The 21,162-nt window shown below is 39.2% G+C and overlaps 2 protein-coding genes across 2 annotated transcripts; both read left to right on the forward strand.

The window, feature by feature from the left end:
* The first annotated feature begins 645 nt into the window (after window positions 1–645).
* Window positions 646–17,590, forward strand: cbwd (COBW domain containing). The gene is made up of 16 exons (XM_040050772.1): window positions 646–817; window positions 1,857–2,001; window positions 2,158–2,244; window positions 2,647–2,743; window positions 4,548–4,639; window positions 6,537–6,596; window positions 8,154–8,191; window positions 9,349–9,395; window positions 10,621–10,707; window positions 10,800–10,844; window positions 11,410–11,466; window positions 14,005–14,056; window positions 15,937–16,005; window positions 16,099–16,164; window positions 16,283–16,409; window positions 17,055–17,590. Exons 2-16 carry the CDS (start codon window positions 1,896–1,898, stop codon window positions 17,126–17,128), a joined length of 1,104 nt encoding a protein of 367 aa, XP_039906706.1. The 5' UTR covers window positions 646–817; window positions 1,857–1,895; the 3' UTR covers window positions 17,129–17,590.
* Window positions 17,591–17,759: 169 nt separating this feature from the next.
* Window positions 17,760–20,675, forward strand: foxd5 (forkhead box D5). The gene has a single exon (XM_040050773.1). The coding sequence runs from the start codon at window positions 18,995–18,997 to the stop codon at window positions 20,039–20,041; it is 1,047 nt and encodes a 348-aa protein (XP_039906707.1). The 5' UTR covers window positions 17,760–18,994; the 3' UTR covers window positions 20,042–20,675.
* The last annotated feature ends 487 nt before the right edge of the window (window positions 20,676–21,162 follow it).

Here is a 21,162-nt window from a genome sequence, read left to right on the forward strand (position 1 = left end):
TTGACAAGTGTCCTATCAGTAATGTTTGAAGGTTTATCGATCTGGAGAAGTTAAAGTAAATTGTGGCTTTAAATTTTTAGTTGTAATATCTGTTTTCTGTCATATATCTGTAACACAGGGGATCACATTGTGATCCTGGGTGATGTCTGATATTTAGCCTCTCTATAAATTTCACAAACTCAAACTTTTGAAGACAGTTGATAAACGAAAAATAAACGTGGGAAGCTGTTGCAGCTGACTCCATATTCCTTATACAGCGGCCTTTTATGGAATACTAAAACAGTATTAATCCAATATACAGAATCATAAATGTGTTGCACTGTATTAATGCTACTATTATATGTTATATCTAAAAGTTTCCTTTATAAAAATCTGCCCATGTGACACGCTTTGTCATGAACTGTTTTTTGTCCCCACCGTGTGGTTGTTTGCCACCATCAATCAGGACCAGGTCCGTGCAGAGAAACTGTCTCTAGAGCCGAGAGAAACCACACGTTAGCGTATTTATTTTAATGAAAAAAAAAGTTTTAAATGTTTAAAAGAATTTCTTTGTAATTTATTCTTTGTAATTTCCACCTTTAGCGTTTACTCTGCCTGTTGAGTTCATCGCTGGTAGCGAAAGCGGAACTGTTGTCCTTGCTTCAGGATTTGAGCGGAGTGTAGACGGTGTAACACGCTGTCTAAGCAACAGCAGTGGAGACGAGTGCTTTTTGATGAAACTTCAAGTGTTTGCAATTTTATGAAGAACAGCCTTTTAATTAATTCATAGCAACTCGAAGGAAGTCCGGTTGTTTCTGTTGTCATTGTGATTCAGCAGGTAGGAGAGACAACGGTTCCTCCTCGTTATTCTTCATTATGTTATACAGGCGATTCTGGTGGCTCGTACGATTGTGGACAGATCCACTCATCGTGGGCATGAATGTAGCAGTAATTTTAGATTTTTGATGATTTCTTGAAAGGATTTTTTATTTAAATTTATTTCTTATTAATTTTTTTAAGGTTGAATGATTATGCAGCATACGTTTTTAGTAACTTTAACAAAGAAGAATTGGTTGCACAAGTATGGCTTTATTCTGGATTTTCTCTGATCCACACAAATATTTACATACACTGACTTCAGTCTGTTAGTAAGTTGCGCTGAAGGCTCTAAAATGTCTTAACCAGTTCAGACCAATGCCTGCTAACTTCCCATCAGTAATCATGGCTCATTATAAGTGGTAGAAGTGTCAGGAAACCAGCAAATTTAAATAAACTGCCAATTCTGCCAAGAAGAGTAGTCAAATATAGGAACTGTGGCAGAACTTTGTTGATGGCTAACAAAAGAATCTGGTCAAGTGCAACTTGCTAAGGGGTATTTAAAAATATTAGTTTGGGTACACGTCTATATTTAAATCTGTATGTATAATTTTTTCCCTGTGTGGATTTGAGAAATTCCTAAATGAACTCAAACTTGTGCACCTACTTCTTGTGTTTTAAAGTAGTTGGTGATGTATGTTGAACAATCATGACGAGTGTATGTAAACTTTTGATCACAACTGTATAATTCAGTGAATGTCACTTTTGCTGTTCTGGTAAAACTGTGGAGAACATTACATCTGCTGGTTTGTTTAGACTTGTAAACATTTCTCTATTATACAGTAAGTCCCTTTCTAAAAAATTCTCATAGGCCTGTTCAGTCATGTGTTATGACACAACTGAAGAAAATGTGCCTGATTTATGTTTTTATTCATGGATTTCTTCGGCATATTGTTTAACTAATGTCATTAACCTTTTTCTCCAGATGTACTAAGTAATTATTATTATTATTATTTACTGTGCATATCTTCAGCAATATGTGTTTTGTGCTTATTGGTCAGGTCAGATAAACCTTGTGCACCTAAAACATAATTTCTGGCATGATGTTGGATGAGGATGATGATTGCCCGGAGTTGGTGCCCATCGACACACAGCTTGGTCCTCCCGTAGGGCAAATACCGGTCACTATCATCACAGGCTATCTTGGTGAGCGAGATCTGTATTACGAGCTGCTTTAATGAGCTTATAAAAGAGTTATAATCTGAGACTAAGCTGCAGGGTATTGTTTACTCAGCCTGTGTTACATCATAAGTATGGTACTAATATCACTCCTTATATGTTTCTGTATTTATTTATTCATAGGTGCTGGAAAAACTACACTCCTGAACTATATCCTTACAGAACAACACAACAAGCGGATTGCTGTCATACTAAATGAATTTGGAGAAGGTAAACCTTTAATATGCCTCAGAGAAATCAAAAGCAGGCGTTATTTTTGCCTGTTTTGTTCTGTTTTCTTGGTGACAGGTGAATGATTGTTGTTGTTATTTCCACTGATTTCCACTAGAGGGCAGCACAGTAACAAACTTACACTAATATACAAAAAGCCAAAGTTTTTCATCTAGATTTTTTAAAGTTAGGAACTGCATTTGAAGTATGGCATTGTTGCCTTCATTTATGTTCAGTCAAGCAGTGGACAGTTTTGTAGTTTAGCCTATTTACATTTGTGTTTTTATTAGTTTGATTGGTGTGAAAACCTCATTTATTTGACATCTTTATAGATCTTGTAAATGTTGAATGTATTGGTATAAATTTCTAGGTGTGAATCGCTCATCTTTCCTCTTCTTGCAGGCAGTGCCCTTGAGAAGTCCCTTGCAGTGAGTCAGGCAGGAGAGCTATACGAGGAGTGGCTAGAACTGAGGAACGGCTGCCTCTGCTGCTCTGTCAAGTATGTAGAGTAGCTAAAGCCCATTTAGTGTTGAGTTAGCATTAAGAATATACATTTTGACTCATTCCTATTTCTAATAAGACATTATAATACTACTACTGTGGTAATAATTGGTGCATTTTTATGTGAGATTGGAAAAGCATGAGATTTCTTTTCAGTGTGACAGCCATCTCCGATAAAACTCATAGTTTCACTCTGATTTTTCAGGGATATTATTATGATCAGGTGCAATGATTTTTAAACACATGTATAATTTCTGGCACTATGGGTCCCACGATCAAAAAATAAATAAATAAATTATCCTCTCATTCACATTTTGTCAAATATAGAGGAATACTGAAGATATTGAAATATGAAATAATACAAAGAGAATCATGAATAAAAGTGTCTGCGAAGAAAAAATATGTTACAAATTTTGAATTTCTGAAGGTGTCGCCTTTTACATTACATCAGCATCTTAACCAGCTACATAAGATATTCATAGGAAATAATTACTAGATATGTGCTATATGTAGTTTTTTTTAGTGTGATTTCTTGCGATCATAATGTTCTTTAGACCATCAGCATGTTGTGTGGGTTTACAGAAACAGCCCTTTTCAAGTTTCCAGCTTCATTAGTCCCCAGTTATTGCAGTCTTAGATCAGAGCCCACACCAATGCCTGCAACGTCCGGTCAGCGTCACCTTAACATAAACTTGCGAGAGGATACTCTGTGAATCATGTCTTCATCATCAAACTGTCGCAAAGAAACTGGGACATTAGACCTGTGGAAACCTGGACTTTGGTTTGTTGAATTACCTTCAGTTGTGGTTTCTTTGTGAGTCACAAAGTGTGCGTTTCCGACCACAAAGCGTGAAGGAGGATGTGGGACTGATTTGTGCGTACAGTGAGGGTATAATTTGTGAGCATAGTTTTTTTTTAAATAAACTAAAATACATCTGTTGTGTCTGTAAGGCTTATTTGACCAACAGGAAGATTAAGTGCTGTATCACTTGACCAGTTTGAATTATTTTATATATTTATTGTTACTTTTTGCAAAAGTATTTATTGAGAGTGACCAACATGGACAGGATTAGGAATGGGTTTTAGTGTTAAAGTTAGAGAGGTGACGCTGACATGGTTTGGAAATGTGCAGAGGAGGGATAGTAGATATGTTGGATTAAGGATATTGCATTTGTAGCTGCCAGGCAGGAGGAAAAGAGGAAGATCACTGAGAAGATTCATGGATGTAGTGAAGGAGGACATATATAGGGCTGGTGTGACAGAGGAGGATGGTAGGGTTGGGTGAGATGTAGGCAGACGATCTGCTGTGGAGACCCCTAAAGGGAAAAACCTAAAGAAGAAGAAGAAGTGATATATGTTTCATATATTTTATATGTGAACTTACCTTATATCCTACATTCATAATTCTTTGTATATAGTATTGTTCTATAACAGGGGTGTCCAGTGAATTTTCCCAGTTGGCCTCCGTTGGGGCCTGATCAGAGCATCTTATCAGTGGCAGTTTATAAAAAGATAAAATGACTATTGAGCAGAACTGAGTTCCCCATTTTTGGTGTGGCCCTCCACAGCAAAACCCAGTTTCTCATGTGGCCTCCACTGCTCTGTAATAGAGACGATTGAAAATATATATAAAAATATAAACATAAATGAGCGGGTATTCAGTCCTTGATTTTGGCTGTTTTGTCAAATAAGAGTTTGTATTGTGTTTTCTTGGATAAGACGATAGGATGTAAGTTGGCAAGTTAAATATAAGCTGTCTTTAGTTATTGGTCATTGGGTTTTTTTGTTTGGTTTTTTTTAAGGGACAATGGTCTCAAAGCCATTGAAAACCTGATGGAGAAGAAAGGAAAGTTTGACTACATCTTGTTAGAAACCACTGGACTTGCTGATCCAGGTAACATACTTTTTTATTTTTTTGGAGAAGTTAGAATATGTTGAGCATATATGTGTGTTTGTTTTGTAGCTGATTTTAATCTGCAGCACAGGCAGCAAACATTCAGTTATTTGCTGGTTCTGTGAAACCTCAGTCACCAGCTGTTCCACCAGGTGGTGTGTGTGGGCTGGAAGCAGTGAGGTGACTTGGTTTTTACAGCCCCCCCCCCCCACACACACACACAGATGACATGTCATAAACGTCAGATCTTATTTTTTCGCAGTCTCTGTGTCTGCCAGTCGGTTATTGATTGATTTTTATCATAAATCTTAAATTCACAATTTCAGCTGCTACGTTTTATATCCTGAATGCTAGAGAAAGTTGAACACACCAGTTAAAGTTTTTCAAGTCATGTAAAGGTAAAGATTGGTGTAAACTAGAACCAACAAGGGATGATGGTTGATTCTAGTGTCTTGGCCAGCTCGGGCCTATCTCTGCGGTTTTTGTTCTTCCTGTGCTTGCGTGGGTTTCCTCTGGCTTGCACAGATTTATTCTGTGTTTGAATGCACTGTTTGCATGTATGGTTAAATATGGCTTTGGTCAGTAAGGCTAGAGTAGTGCTAAATTAATGTCAGTCTACTTCCAGTACTGTTTTGACAGGCTAAACGATCTGTTTTAGTGAGATAAAATTCTTGCCTAGAAGTTTTAACCCTCTCAAGGCAGGCGTTGCAGATTTGCAACAGTTAAAAACTAACAACCTGATTACCCCACATACATATTTTATGAGATTTTTTTTATTCAGAAGTACCGCTGCAGGACTTGGTTGTGCATTAGCAACAAAAAGCTTAATTTGAGCCTGAGAGGGTTAAAATGTGGACAACCTTATTGACATACTGTTAAAAATTTATCGTATTTCCACCGTGGACTTGATGTAATTGTTTATCTCATATAAAATTAACCAGGGCCACTAACTATCTGGCACTTAGATAGTAAACATAACGTGAACCATAATTCTTTATTTAGGTTTCTGTATCGTTATGGTAACAGTGTCTCTCTCTGCCTTGCTACACCACATCCCCTTCCTGATGCAACCCCAGTTGAACCAGCTTCTTCTTGCCGAGCAAATGTATTAACCACTGCACTAAGACGTTTACTAGGGATATTCATCTCAAGTTTACCATTTTATAACTAACTGCTGTGATAGTATTGCTATCCATTCATTGCTTAGGCTTGAATCACAAAATCAGTGTTGGGCTATAACAAGGCGAGTGCTATAACATTTGGGATGTGCCACTAAATGACAGGTGTCAGGCGCTAATGGCTTACACAAAAGACAGAACCAACTGAGCACGCTCAGAGTGGGTCTAGTGCTCGCGTCTCTGCCACGTCATTGGCTTGTTACGGACGAGGACAGGTCTGTCATTGGCTCTGGCAGTGCTGTCAGTCATAAAGACTCCCAAGGGGATTATCTCATTTCTTTCAAGAAGAGGCTGGATGAGTTATGTGAAACATGCCACTCAAAAACAGTGTTTTCATTACACGTGCATCAAATATTTACAATGCTTTCTTATTCTGGCTTGGCACTTAGACAAAGGGAGCTATGTGAACAAGCGGTGGCTGGCATGGTAACAGAGGGTCTTGTAATAACCACGTCCTCAGGAAAATAGAAACAAGTCAAATGTACGAGAAGGACAGGAACAACTGAAGGCTTCAGATATTGGTTTTGTTTAAAAAATGCATGAAAGGTTTGTGAGAATAATTAAAGTGTTTACTACATATTTGCTGGTTCTTTTGTTCAAATAAAAGACGTACTATTAAGATGTCTTGGATCTGGGGAAATTGTGATAGCTAAAGCATTTTCAAATAAATCAGAAAGAAAATTGTCTTGGTATCAGACACTTTGCATTTCCTCCGACAGGAGCTGTGGCCTCCATGTTCTGGGTTGATGCAGAGCTTGGCAGTGACATCTATCTGGACGGTAAGAGATATGTAATGATGTAAGGTTGTACTTTGGCGCTTTTGCTGTGTCTGTCAGGCTTTTTGACTTTGCAGCTGTAAAGCCCATCACACATCTACTTCCTATGTAGAGATAAACAGAGATAATGGCGTCTTTGGTGAGGCGTGAAATCACATTTCAAATGTTTACGTTTTATTGCATCCTTCTCTGGTTGCGTGCACATATTGTAAGTCTTTCCATTTGAATGTGTTTGCCTTTATTGTGTTTGTAAAGACGGAGAATTAAAAGTATAAAGCAACAGTTTAAAAACCAAATAGTTTAAGAAACGTATTTTTCATCAGGAGTATGCACACTTGCGTCATGTAAAGTAAATGTGAAAGCCTCCACTCTTAACACTCTTTAGCAGTTGCTTTCACTGTTAATGTACTGCTGCACGTGTTTCTGCTATGTCACACTGTGTCGCACACACACACACACACACGGAGCAGAGAACTGCAAACAGCTGACATTTGTGGCTGGATTTCTATCTGTTTTGGTGCTCATGCAAACAGCCTTTAACTACACTAAACACTTTCTTTAGTTAAAAATTGTTCTGAATTTGATTAATCGCAACTTTTTCACTGCAGAGTTGATTAATTTGAAAATCCCAGCACAGATCTTGTTATTCTGTACAAATAACATGATAATAGTGTTGTCAGTATAAAGATCCTAATGTAAACTCTGGTGTGTTTACTTAAGCTTCTCTGGTCCCTTATGTGTATAACTACAACTACTACTGTTTTGTACCATTAAAAACAAAATTTGAACAGAATTAAAATATTCTTAAAGGCTAAAATTTAGGTTTTCTGTTTTGGGCCTGTGAAGCTCAAATTGCAGAATAAATGTGATTTTAAAAAACATGATCACACTGGCTTAAATTCTGCATGTTTTTTTTGTTTTTTATAGCGATGACATACATTCAACAAAAGTATTGGGCCACACCTTTTAATCCTTGAATTCTAGTCTTCTCAGTCCTATTTTCAAAAGTACATGAATATAAAACAGAGCACCTCACCATGCGGTCTGCCTTTACAAACATTAGTGAAAGAATGGGTCGTTCTAAAGAGCGCACTGAATTCATTCATTCATATGTGGTGTTATTGCAAAGTGGAACTGCTTAACAACCAACTGGCAGCAGGTCAGCGAGTGCTGAGGTGGATGCAGCCTCAATAACTGACATTAACATCAGCATGAAACCTGTGCACCGGGAGCTTCACGGCATGGGTTTTCACGGGTGAGCAGTTCCTGTAGGTGTTATATTTGGGTGGAGCTGTACTTTTGTCCATGTAGTGTATCTGACTTGGCCAAATTGTGTCTACTTTAAATGGTACCTTGGTTCTCACGCTCAATACTCAGCTGTCTACTCTGTTGTTACAGGCTACAAAACCAAAAGTGTTCTCGAAATAATTCAGACAAAGTAGCTCAGACAGACAAAACCAAACACCAACAGGCAGCTGCTGCACAGAGAGGACAAGCACAAGTTGTGGTTTCGCCTTTAATTCACTAATCCTCAATATGTGGTGTTTTTGTCTCTCCTAGGCATCGTCACTGTCATTGATGCCAAGTATGGACTGCAGGTTTGTGTTGTGTACTTTTGAGTAGCTTTGAGACATTTAGTACTAAAATAATTACTCAAGACAGACAAGATGTTCAAGAAACGGTCTGCAATGAGAATTTGAGTTTAATAATTTGGGAGATTTTGAACTGTTTAATAAGTTCACTTTGCATTGTGGGGACATTCTGATTGATCTTTCACACTGAATAATTAATAATAGGAAGAAAATAACTGTTAGTTGTAGTCTTGACCATGTCAGTCAGCTTCAGTGCAAATTCTGAGCAGTAGCTAAACTCATTTAGTGACTTTTTGGTGCTAAACTTGTGCAGTTGTTTGTTAACCTGCAGTAAACAGCAATAGATACGCAGTCACATCCTGCCCCCTTTGTGCTACTTAAAAGGAGTGGGGCAAGTGACATCTAGATAATGGGCTCTAATTTGAAGGTGTCATACTCACTGAGGTGACACATTTCATGGCCTAGGCGCTGTCCTCTCCTCAAAGGCAACGTGAAGAAACTCCTGACAGAAAGACAGGGGATTTAAATCTTAGTGAAAGAGTAATGGATATCAGAGATGTGACCATGTAATAGGAATGTCACATCCACTCACCTGTCTCTCCTTTCATCTATCTCATCAAATATCTGTCTGTCCAAAAATATATCTAAATCTATCTGCCCCTGACTTTTCAGTCCCAGGAGAGAGGATGTCAGATAAAAGCAGCAATTGGTCATTCTATTAGGTTTTATTTAATGCATTTTTTGTCATTCAGTCCTCTAGAGACAAAGCTGTGGTGATTCAGCTGATGACAGATTAACGTCAGACTGGCACTAAGGGTCAGGACCCAGATTAACACCTCCTGCTCTCCCTGTTATTACATATTAAGCTGTTTTGGAAAATGCAGCACCCCCAGTGCAGTCTTTTGTGTCCCATCCAGCAAGAAGAGGAGATAAAAGAAAATGGAAAGTGATCTCCCGTGGTTCCACGTGTTAAGAAAATCACTTAATTTGCAGATATTAAACATAGGCCTTTCTTATCTATCTCAGTGTCACATTTTTGTACATATTAGCTATTCTGATTCTTGAAAGAACGCATAAAGCATGAGCAATGCAGCCCCTTTAAATTCTTATTATTATTTGTCATTTTGACGTTGCATTTGTAACTTATCTCCACTTTTTGTTAGCAACTAGCAGAGGAAAAAGCAGATGGACTTGTCAATGAAGCAGCCAGGTAAGTTGGCTGTATTTTTTTTTTAAATAATTTCTTTGGAAGCAGGAGCCATTTATTGTCTTGGCAAAGCTATGCTAACAAACTTTCTAATTACTGTGCAGACATGAATAGGGTGGATTTCCCAAAATTACCGACAGAACCAACCGCACAGTATCGCCATCATCAAGCTTTTATGACTCAATGTGGACTCTGCTCTCGTCGCGGCTCTGTGTTTGTCTCCCAGCTTGTGTCTTACAGCAGCTGTGTGCTGTTGTCGTTGAACAAATATGCTGATGACAAAAGAGCAGTTGCGTGACCTTTTGCATCCTTTGTCTTTGTGTATTCACCTCTAAACTAAACAGTGCTCAAGTCTCACTTGAGTTTGCTGTGCATTTCACGTTGCTACACATTAAGACTTACTAATACATGCCCATGCTACTGTATTATTTAGCCTCTTTTTTTCGCTGGAAAATTGACACACTTAATCACAATGAAAAGAGGTGCGGTAGATGGTTGCCAGTCATGTATAACTTAACTTTTGTGGTTGTCAGTGTCGGCTTTATTTCTGTTGCACACTTGAAAGCAACAAGGTTGTTCAAAGTGCTTTACAAGTTAATTTCAAACAAACAAGATAAAACCACATATCAATGAAACAAAACCAGTCAAACTGACTAAAAACAAGTTGGAAAAAACCAAACAAACGCCACAGCGTAAAACACCTGATGGGAAAATGAGCTTGAAAAAATGCCAAGGTAAAAACATTCATTTTAAGATGGGATTTAAAAGATTTTTATGTAGACAATATGAGTATCAAGTGGCTGTTCCAGAGTACAGAGGCTGTGGATGAAAGCCCGATATCTCGACTAGATGTTCTAAATGCAGTTTTAGGATTATATAAGTCGAGCAGCTTGGTTAAGAAGTAGCACCAAAAGTGAGTAAAAGAATCCTAAAATCAATTCGAAAATGGGCAGGGCCCTGTGTAAACCTGCTAAGACTGGAGTTATGTGATCATGTTAAAGAGATGTGCAGCAATATTTAGGACTAACTGGAAGCAAAGGAGAGATTAATGTGTGCACAATCAAATTACAGAGAGTTACAGTAGTTTAATCCAGAGGTGATGATGCAATGATAAGTTGGAGGAAGTTGAGATTTTACTTTGGCAATTTGAGATAACCAATAAGAACTGGTCTTAACAACTGTGTTCACTTGTCACATGAACTCAGCGTTGTCTTTATTATCCTTTCAGACAGATTGCTGTTGCTGACTTGACCATTATCAACAAAACAGACTTGGTGACGGAGGAGGAACTAAAGGAAGTCAAAGACACTGTCAGGTCAGCATCCAATATTTTGTCCTGCTTGTCATCTCCCTATTTAGGTGTCTGTAGAGTGGATATGTGTAAAGTTTATGGTTCTCTGACTTCAGGTCTGTAAATGGGCTCGTCAAGATCATAGAAACCCAAAGATCAAGGTGAGTGGTAAGGTATAGGGAATCATGTTGTGAGAAAGGGTTAAGTGGCTTCTCTGTGGCCTGGTCCCCTGCTGTGTTTGGTGTGACTCCTGCTCAGATCTTTGTGTCAAAGATAAAGCTGTTCAGACGTGACTTGCACATGTACAAACACAAACTGCTGTGACCTGAGTAAACACCAAACCCCTGCGTGGTGTCCAGTTTCCCACAAGGCTTTGCTCTCTGACCCCAGGTCTGCATATGTGCGAATGCGCATGCATCCAAATATGTGTGCGCACGCACCCTGCTGTGCGTTATTGAACCCAGGTAGCATCTGGTTAACACAAGCATAACTCCTTCAGAGTTCAGAACTGGGTGAGCAGATGAAAGACGCCATGCAGCGAGGGGTTAACCGAAAAAACATTGTCAAAACTTTTGGGGGTTTTGTGCCTAATTCAGCTGACTTGGTTACTTTGTTTTAGAAAAGTTTAAATGTCTGGCTTGATTTATTGATTTATTACTCAACTTGGTGTGGAATTTAAATTAAACTAAAAAATAAAATAAAATAACTTGTGATCTTTGTCTGCAGGGTTGATCTCTCTGAAGTGTTGGATCTGCATTCCTTCGACAGTAAGGACGGAGCAAAGTGAGTCAGTTTAATGTAACTCAAGTTATTATTGAAAGCCAAACATAACATCAGTGTAGATAACTGGTACACATGTAAGTGCTGCATGATTATTGACATCCTCATATGAAGAAACAGATTTTCAAAATAAAGCTTAAACTAAAGATGATACAAATATTTATGTTGAGGTGTTTAAGGTATGTTACTGAGAATAAGAACTGACGTGAAACCCTAAAGAAATTCAAGAAAATATATTGACATAAAAGCATTTCAGAGCTGAAATCTTTCTTTGGCACTTTATTAATGCATTGTCCAGTTTATGTACTGCTCACTACTTATATCTGTTGTCCTCATCTCAAAAACTTGCAGTCCAAAGATAAAAACATAATAATTTTGATGCCACTGATGGCCTCTGCTGCTACTTTGAACTGTCTACCCAGCAGTCCTGATACCGTGGTGACCATGTTTCTCCCTAATTAACAGACTCTTTTATTGAGCATCCCTCTGTTACACCACAGGATGATCATCACATTGTATCCCCTGTAGAATTCCATTATAATGAAAAGAATCAGTGTTCATCCCTTCATGTGAATGTGTTAAAGCTCTCTTACATGCCCCGAGTCACTGTCTCTGGGCCAGCTGCAGAGGATTAGTGCTGTGTGTGTCCATTGGCTCCCTGAGGAGTTTCCCTTGTCCCAAAAGATAGCTCCTTTCCCCCTGCCTTTGAGATCACGGGCCCCGCCTCCCTTCAATCCCATGCTGGCTGTTTGAAGCGGCCCCCCGCCGCTCAGCCTGTGTGGCACTAACAGCACGCAGGGCTCAAGCAGCTGGACACAACATTTAGCCTCCTTGTGAGGTCAGGGAGAAGTGGGGGCACAAGGGCTGTAGTTTGTTTGGAAGTGTTGGTGGGTGTTCTGTAGGATTTAATTGGCATTTCTAAAGCCTTTGCAAGTCTGTTTAGAGCTGTAATTAAGCACAGCATACATTGCATTATACTTTGAGATCAAACGCAAAGAAGAAATCTCTAAAGTCCACTTCTTTTCTGTAGAAGATTAGGAGGAAACAGATAAAAGTCATCAGTAGGGTCAAGTATATTTGCAGTTGGTTAACCTTTATTTAATAATGAAGGCCATAATGATAATGTTTTTTGCAATAGGCAGTAATACATAAAAGTAAACATACCACAAAATCAGAATTAAACTTTGCAGCTTTCGAGACAACGGAGATGGTTCCAAGCATTTTTCCAGATGCCATTTTTAGATAGAAGCTTAAACCTGTCTGGCTGGTTAACCTCAAAAACAAAGCAGTGGCTTCTTATGAGCTCAGCATCAGTGTTTGATTGTTATTGATCACTCCTGACCAACTCTGGAGGAAAAAGTGAATTCTTTTTTTCTGCTTGTTGTTTTTTTTTTTTTTTTTTTTTTTTTTTTTTTAATGAAATGAAATAATTCCAGGTATAGCAGCAAACTTCATAACTTGTGCTTCATCTTAAAGTCCATTGAGGGGATCCCACTGTCCGCAGTAGGAAGCACTGCAATAAGCAATAAACCCCTTAGAATAACTGTTACCAAATTAAAATAATAACAGTGTGAGATCAACACAAACAGGTTCTTAAATGTCCCGCGACGTCAGCTATCAGAGAAGAGGACACACAGTACAAAAATAGTAGAGGCAGCTCCAAAGGCACAAAATGTAATTGGTGGTCTAACATAACATAATATGCAAAGAGTATATATATATAATTAGATTAAATTAGATTTTTTTTTAATTTTGCTTCTGTACACCACTGCAGTGGGCTTTAAGTCAAAACAATGGGGTTAAACTATTGCATTAACTGTTTAGGAATTACAGATATTATCCACAATCTCCCATTTTCAGAGGCTCAAATGTAATTGGACAAAGAAATCATTTTTTTAAGTAATTACTTTTTAAATTTTTATTTAAAAAACACTTTTTTTTTTGGTCAATAACTCCCAACACTGTTTCTCCCCGTGCTCTGCTAAGCTTTTACTGCAGCTGCCTTCAGTTGCTGCTCATTTGTGGATTTTTCTGCCTTCAGCAGCTCTGGATGCTCTGTTAGGTTGAAACCAGGTTACTGACATGCACTGTGGACCTCATATATAGAGTTTCCAGTGTACAGTTACCAAATATCAAAGTTCATCACTTAGAATCATCTTCAGATCTTTTAGCTGCTTAATCTGTCATGAAATAATAAGAAAACGGGTCTCACCTGGCTGTGAAACTACTTGACAGTCCTATTATGTTTAAGCCTCTGAAAAACAGGAGGCTGTGTAAAAAAAGAAAAAAAGAAAAGAAAATGTCTGTAATTCCTAAATAGTTCATGATGTAGTTTTGTTACACCCTTTGAATAAACGCTGAAAGTCTGCACTTCAACCATTTCATTTAAAATCCAATGGGGTGGCGTACAGAGGCAAAACTGCAAATACTCTACTGTAATATTTTAAAAATGAGGTTGATTTACTTTATCTGTTTTTATCTGTTTTTATCTGAGTGTCACAAAAAAATCTATGTAAAACCATAATTTCTCTTATCTCGAAGTCTTGCAGAGAAACTCCAACTTGTCAAACCTACAAGAGCACATCTTGACAAGGTATTGTCTCTTTCAGTTGATTTATTTCCTGTTCTTGAGCTTTGTACACCACTGGGAGTTTTTCTTGTTTTGTTTGCTAATTTATTTCAACACATCATTTCCTACGGAAGAAAGAGGGCTTCATTGTCCTCAGGCTAAAACTCTGCCCTGCATTCCCCTGGGCTGTCTCACTGTAGTGAAAAATCCCTCCCCGCAATGCTTTTTGTGATTAGATCAACTTGAGGCTTTTGATGTTTTTTATGACATTTTAAACAAACCCTGACTGAGTCATACACAACTTAACATTCACAGCTGACAGACTTGCAGTACTGAGCAAAAGTTGAAAGTCGGTCTTTGTTTCTTTATATTTTGGTAGGAAAATGTGGAATAGGTGCAGTGATTTATTGAATCGTGCACGTAAATACAATGTTTCCACATTACTTCAGTAATATTGAGGTCCGGGCTCTGGGGAGGCCAGTCCAAGACTAATGGTGTTCTAGTGTGTGCTTTTCTATCCATGTATGCTTTTACTTGACTGCCAGTGTGTTTGGGATCATTGTCATGCTGAAAAAATGAAGCTGTTGCCGATCAGATACTTTCCAGATGGTATTGCATGGTGGATCAAAATCACACTGTACCTTCCTTCATTTGTAATTCCATCAATTTTGACATGATGCCCAACAAACACCACTGGCTGGAAAGTAGCTCCAAACCATGAGAGAGCCTCCATCGTGTAAACACTCACTGCTGTATCTCTCTGCTGACCTCTGCCTTATACACTGATGAGAATTTGTACCAAAGCTTCATCACGCCATCAGACCTGTTGCCACTTGTTTTTCAGCCCAGTTCTTTCTATTTGGCACACAACAGCCGTTTGCAACCCTTTCAGAAAGCCTGAAGAACTAAATATATAGAGAACTTGAGGGTCGCTCAAGAATTTTACGCAATATTGTGTGTTGACTAGATGATCACGACACTGGCAAGAATCTTCTCTGCGTTTTGTGGCGTTATAGTTGTTTAAACAGAATCCATTTATGAATCCAGGATGTTGGATATGAATACAAAATATAAAGTGTAACTGTAATCACAAATTGTCTCTTGAGCTGATTTCTTTTCATATTAAATAATATTTGGCAAAACTTTGTTTCTTCCAGGGTTAGTTTCACATGGATATGCTCATCAGTTAATAGATCGTATGCTTCCTTTAAGCAATTAGGTCTCTTTCTGTTGTCACTTGTGCTTTATACCCATGAACTTTTATCACAGGATGAGGAGAGATTAGGGTTATTTGTGTGGGTAAATCACAGCATTGTTGTCTTTTTCTCTCAGGTTTCCTTTCCCGCATGAAGCTCAACAGACACACTCTCAATCCCCTCCACCTCTTCTCCCCCCATGTTGCTCTTTTCATGTAAATGAGAATGCTCTTATTCTGTTGTTATACTAAAAGACAAGGAAGTATATAACTTTAACACTTTGACACAAAACCCCTCAAATATCTGCAAAGTGCCCTTTAAATGCTGTAAGGAAGTATGGAGGGGAGGGACTGTGTTTCTGTGTGAGAGAGAGAGGAAAAAGAGAGGGGGGGGGGATGATAAAAAAAGGACTGTGGAGCTGGGTTTCAGGTGCCACGTGGGGTCGTGTTGTTTCTCACGTTCATTTACAAAGTCATCAGTTTGGGTGCTAGAAAAACACTTCTTTTGTTTAGCTTTCATTACGACTTTGCTAGTTTCAGTAAACTGAAAATTTATGTGAATTTGTGTTTGAAGTAAATCCCATCAGTTCTGCTCAGGGCACAAACGTATAGAAACCAAGCATGTTTGAAGTATATACTTTTAATTTTAAAAGTAATAATATTTTTCTAATTATATGTTTGATTTTGATATTGTATGTTGCATCCTCAGAGTATTTTAACTGTGACCTTTGAAATTGCTGGGGATTTGTCTGAGGACGCCTTGAACGCCTTCATCCAGGTGAACACGCTCTTCATCATTCATATCTCTGCTGTTATTGCTAATTATATGCAAAACGGCAACGTCCTTTGAATTTATTTTCCTCCGTTTCAGGATCTGCTGTGGGAAAAGATTTTCTGTAACAAAGACGGGCAGCCGATGAGCGTCATCCGCTTAAAGGTACAGCACAACACAATAGACACCCCGGTGGCGACAGTGATCAATAATGTCAGCCTTATTAACTACTGTAATCAGTTCCAAATGTGTGGTTAATGTGTCACCGGTGTGTTTTTTACAGGGCATAGTGTCGTTTGCGGATAAAGGCCACCAAGTGATGCTGCAGGGGGTTCACGAGCTGTACGAGCTGAATGAGACGCAACAGCTCTGGGAGGAGAACCCGCGAATAAACCGGCTTGTCTTTATAGGTGAAGACGCACACACACTTTTTTGTGTTTATGCACCTCATACCACTCTGGAACAGTATCACACTCCAGCTGTGTTTAGCTGACTCTGTGGGTTGCTTTGAAAAGCTGTAAAAACAACTTTGTTGATGTTGAGACTTTTGCTCATAGAAACTATTTTTACTCTACCGGTTTACTTTATTCTGTGTTGTAACTTGATTTTGTATTAACAGCACTTTAATTTACTGTGATTCCTCCTACTTTTGATTTATTTATCTCTATTTTATTGTAAATCACTTTGACTGCATATCAGTGAAAAACACAATTTTTGCTTTCTTACTTCTTAAAATTCAGCATAAAAACGATTAAAATGGTCTTTTGTTATAGATTTTTAAATCATTCTCTGTGCCAGTATTGACTACATGGAGATAGTTTACTAACGTTTATTCACCATTGTAAAATTGTTTTTCTGGTTATAAAAAAAAAAAATCATAAATTTTCTTTGCATCCTAGTTTTCTGTCTAGCTTACTTATTGGTCAATAGTAACCAAAGGACGTTACTGTAAATGGAGGCATTTTATCTGCAGGGGAAAAAAATCCTACACTTTTCATATCTGTGTGTGGCCAAACTTTATTAAAATGCACTTTGGTCTCCACTTTGTTTTGCAGGAAGGAACCTGGACAAGGACATTCTGCAGGAAAAGTTTGTTTCTACAGTGCTACTCGGCTCAGAGAAAAATTAGCTTCAAGCCCTTTTTTCCTCTTCTTCACTTCAGATTTTGACTCTGGAGCAAAAGCGTTGGCACTGGCCGTCCTGCGATTGTCATTCAGACTCCTTTTCTATATGAAGATTTGGTAGATCAGACGGCGATAAAGTGTTTAGGCACTAGTGTCCATCACAGCCTGCTTTAAAAGCTACGTTTAGAAGGAGTTGTAGATTCTGACCCTGAAAATTTACCCAAAACAAGTCCAGTGATTTAATTAATCCATTGCATTTTTAGAAAGTGGGATTAATAAAATAAACATATTTACAAAGTTAGGAGCCAACCCAGCAATGCACATGCTGGGGAATGGATGGTACTTGAAGTGGTCCTACCTATGTTTCCCACTTTGAATATGTGGATTTTAAATTATTCAAAATAAACGTTTGTTTTTCTTCTGAAGTATGTATTCTACTGATTTCCTGATAAACCTACTCAAAACAATTGTTTTTCATCAGTTTCCTGGTAAAATAGCATCACTGCTTGTAAATATTGTTCTGAATAGATAAATGTAAGTAGCACTGTTTTCTTTAAATTAATTTCCTTTTCAAAAAATGCACTCTGTGTCATTTATTTTCTTTTGAATAATGCAGTTATTTGACAATACTGTGAGGGGCGCACCTCACAGTATTGTCAAATAATAGCGCTTGCAGCTTTAGTTGATGATTGTAACACTTGACAAATTCGCCCTTGACAAATACAGCTACTTGACAAATACAGCTACTCTATTTTTATTTTTTATTTTTGGTATTTGTTACTTAAGCCTTCACTGATATAGGTATGTGAGAACCATCTCTTGCGCGCACAGTAGGTCCTGTCAGGTGAGGAAATGGGTGGAGTTTCCCCAACTTAGTCATTTGCAATGGAGATGCTACAGCAGCGCTGTTTTAGCACATGTCTGATGTCGGTCAGGTTTGCTTTAAGAACGGCTTTGCATGACATTTGTCGCGATTGTAAAACCGAGGTGCGCGCAAACACAAAGCGCACCGTGCAGCTGTGCCGTTTCCGACTGCGATTCTGATGCTGATGGCCTCGTTAAGGCGACTGCTGCAGCTTTTCTTAACTGGCTGCGGGAAGCCCTACCATGGCCATTTTCATGGTCAAACCACCCACGGGCATCCAGAGGTGGCAAACTAAACGAACCCACAGGGGGTTCCGAGTGAGAAAGCCTTGATTTCTTATCACGTGCTAGGCCTGGTGTTAAAATTCTCAAGACACCCCCCCACACACACACACGCCACTCTGCTGCTGTGCGATTTGTAATATAAAATGTCAGTTTTAACTTGTTATTTGTTTCTTAGAACAAGACAGTTACAGGTCGGTGAAGAATCAAAGATTTCGATACCGGAAACCATAAAGCGAAAAAAAAAAACCCCAAACCCAACAACTAGTAAATCGGATGCAATGTTTTTTGTAGAAGAGTGTGTGTGTGCGTGCAAGTCAATAATTTGACTTGTCTCCGCTTCCAGGATTTGTATAACTGAAATAAAACGCGTAATAAACACAATAATAACATACTGGCACCGTGGTGTTTCTATGTATTGTGTGAATGGGCCTTACGCACATCAGGACCACGCAATCCCCCCTTCCTTATTTGTTTGCTTGCCGGGGCTCCCCGCGGTGTAAGGCTACTCTGATAGGTCCAGAGGGTTAATGGGACTGGCCTGCAGGGCAGCAGCTTACTAGGATATAAAGCCACAGCTCTCATCACGATAGCACAAGAAGTATCAATAGATGCGCTTTTACGCACAGTCGAGGGGCCTGTTGGTTTTTACGCACGGCAAACCATTAAGGCCTCTTTGGCACAGTTTAGTTTTTACGCGTTTGTGAGAAATCTTAGGTGTGACCATGACTCTCTCAAGTGAATTTGAAGCTTCACAACATGCCGGATTGCCTATACAAGAGGATGCGATTGACATAGTAGGCGAGGATGTCCACTATCGAAATGAGTGCTCTACGGGTTCCTCAGCAGAATCTGGTGCGGAATTTGACTCTTCAGAACCAGAATCGTCGGGGGAAAGCGAGAACAGTTTCTGCGCAGACGCACCGGCGTCAAGGAAAGCCCAGAGCAGCTCGGTAAAGCCCCCGTACTCCTACATTGCTCTCATCACCATGGCTATCCTGCAGAGCCCGCTGAAGAAGCTAACGCTTAGTGGCATATGTGACTTCATTAGCAACAAGTTTCCCTACTACAGAGACAAGTTTCCCGCTTGGCAGAATTCGATCAGGCACAACCTCTCCCTTAACGACTGTTTCATCAAGATTCCGAGGGAGCCCGGAAACCCGGGAAAGGGCAACTACTGGTCTCTGGACCCTGCTTCGGAGGACATGTTCGACAACGGCAGTTTCCTTCGCCGGAGGAAACGGTTCAAGAGAAACCAGCCCGAGTTCGGCAAAGACGGACTGATGTTTTATTCCAGCTTTAACTGCTGCCGGCCGTACGGACACCCATATAGCATAACTGGCCAGGTAAGCCACACGGCTGCCTCTTCTGTTCGTTACATGCCCCTGCAGGAAAGCATCGTGATGCCTTCCTCATCCTACCACCTCCTACCACAACCCCTGAACAGCCACGGAAAGTGCGTTGGGCCTAAAGACTTAAGAGCACAGCTTTGCGCAGCAGAACCAGCTGAGCCGAAGTCCGGCCCACAGGCAAAGTGCTCCTTCAGCATCGACAGCATCATGAGCAGACCCTCTTCTATCAGTCAGCACAACTCAAATCCACAGCAAGGCCCGCACGGTGCTCTCGGTTACGGTCAACTCATGCCTGGCCCTGCTGCCTGTTTGGTTCCGACCCTCCTGCAGCCTTCAAGGAATCAGTTTTGCCCTCCTCCCATCCTGAGCACTGCTCCTTTTATAAACGAGCACCTCAGACTGTCGTACCCTCGTTGCTGAACCCTTTGAAAACACTTTACAGTGTCTGTATGTTTGGCGTAGCTCATTTCTTAAAGAAATGTTTTTTTTTATTGCATGATATTTATGTGCATTATGTCTGTAAATAAGATGTGTTGTAATATATTTGTCAAGGTTGCTTCAGGGGAAAACTTCGTCAATGTGAATGTGTTTTTTTTTATTAAGTAACGCGGCAAAATAAAATGAATATGTGGGAAACGATTGCAAGTTTTGTTATAATCTGAGTCAGTGCACAGTGCTCGTAAGAGCTGTAGGTGGATTTACTCAGAGCAGAAATTATTGTTTGTGTGTAAGTTTGAAAAACACTTAGATTTTCTATATTTCTGTAGTCTTTATTGATATTTGTACCTGAAGTACAGGTGATGCCAAACTTTTATTTTAGCTACAGCAAAAATGACTTACTATAATTTAACTGACAGTATTTACCGTAAGGGTTCAACATTGTGTTGGCCTGCTTCCTCTTGATCAACTGAACTCACTTGTAGTCTGCAGGCTACAAGAATGATGACAAAAATCAGGTTTTATTAAAGTAAGTCAATGTCAAATTATAAAAACACATTTCCAACCAGGAAATGAATAAAAGCTATACAAACGCAGGCCTTAAACTCGCACTGGTCATTGCTGATTAAATAATGAAACTCACTCAAATGAAAGTTAATCAGCAGTTTTTAGAAATGAAACTCTGTATCCCTAATTGGTACTCTCACGTTTACGTGTTTCATCAAGTATACAAAATAATAATAATGATAATTAAAAGTCACTTTTTCCATTCTGCCTCAAGGTCGCACTGTTTCCAAAATATTGGAGCAGATGTTAGCGCACCGAAGTTGGTCCGTGTTATGGGATGGGCTACTTAAGAATTTACAGAACACACAGAATTCAAGATCTATCAAAACATTTTCAATTCAGAAAATAATAACAAATAAATAAAAACGGTACACTCTGATACTTCTAGATTTCTGTGACTATAGTAATGGCCTGTGGGTTAGAGTGAAAAGCACACACACACATACAGGCGTGTCCGGTTGCAGACCGGTGCCGACACAATTCCCTTTTGCCATCAGTCAGATGTCTATTTTTGGCCGGAGGCTCAGCTGATTGTG

Source organism: Simochromis diagramma, unplaced genomic scaffold (assembly GCF_900408965.1).
Source record: "Simochromis diagramma unplaced genomic scaffold, fSimDia1.1 OVJJ01000131.1, whole genome shotgun sequence".
Classification (NCBI taxonomy): Eukaryota; Metazoa; Chordata; class Actinopteri; order Cichliformes; family Cichlidae; genus Simochromis; species Simochromis diagramma.

Bases quoted from the DNA above. Each gene is read 5' to 3' on its own strand.
- cbwd (XM_040050772.1), top strand. From the start codon at position 1,896: ATGATGTTGGATGAGGATGATGATTGCCCGGAGTTGGTGCCCATCGAC. The intron at 10,708-10,799 runs GTCAGCATCCAA...CTCTGACTTCAG, and splicing joins GAAGTCAAAGACACTGTCAG to GTCTGTAAATGGGCTCGTCA. The intron at 11,467-14,004 runs GTGAGTCAGTTT...CTTATCTCGAAG, and splicing joins GACAGTAAGGACGGAGCAAA to TCTTGCAGAGAAACTCCAAC.
- foxd5 (XM_040050773.1), top strand. From the start codon at position 18,995: ATGACTCTCTCAAGTGAATTTGAAGCTTCACAACATGCCGGATTGCCT.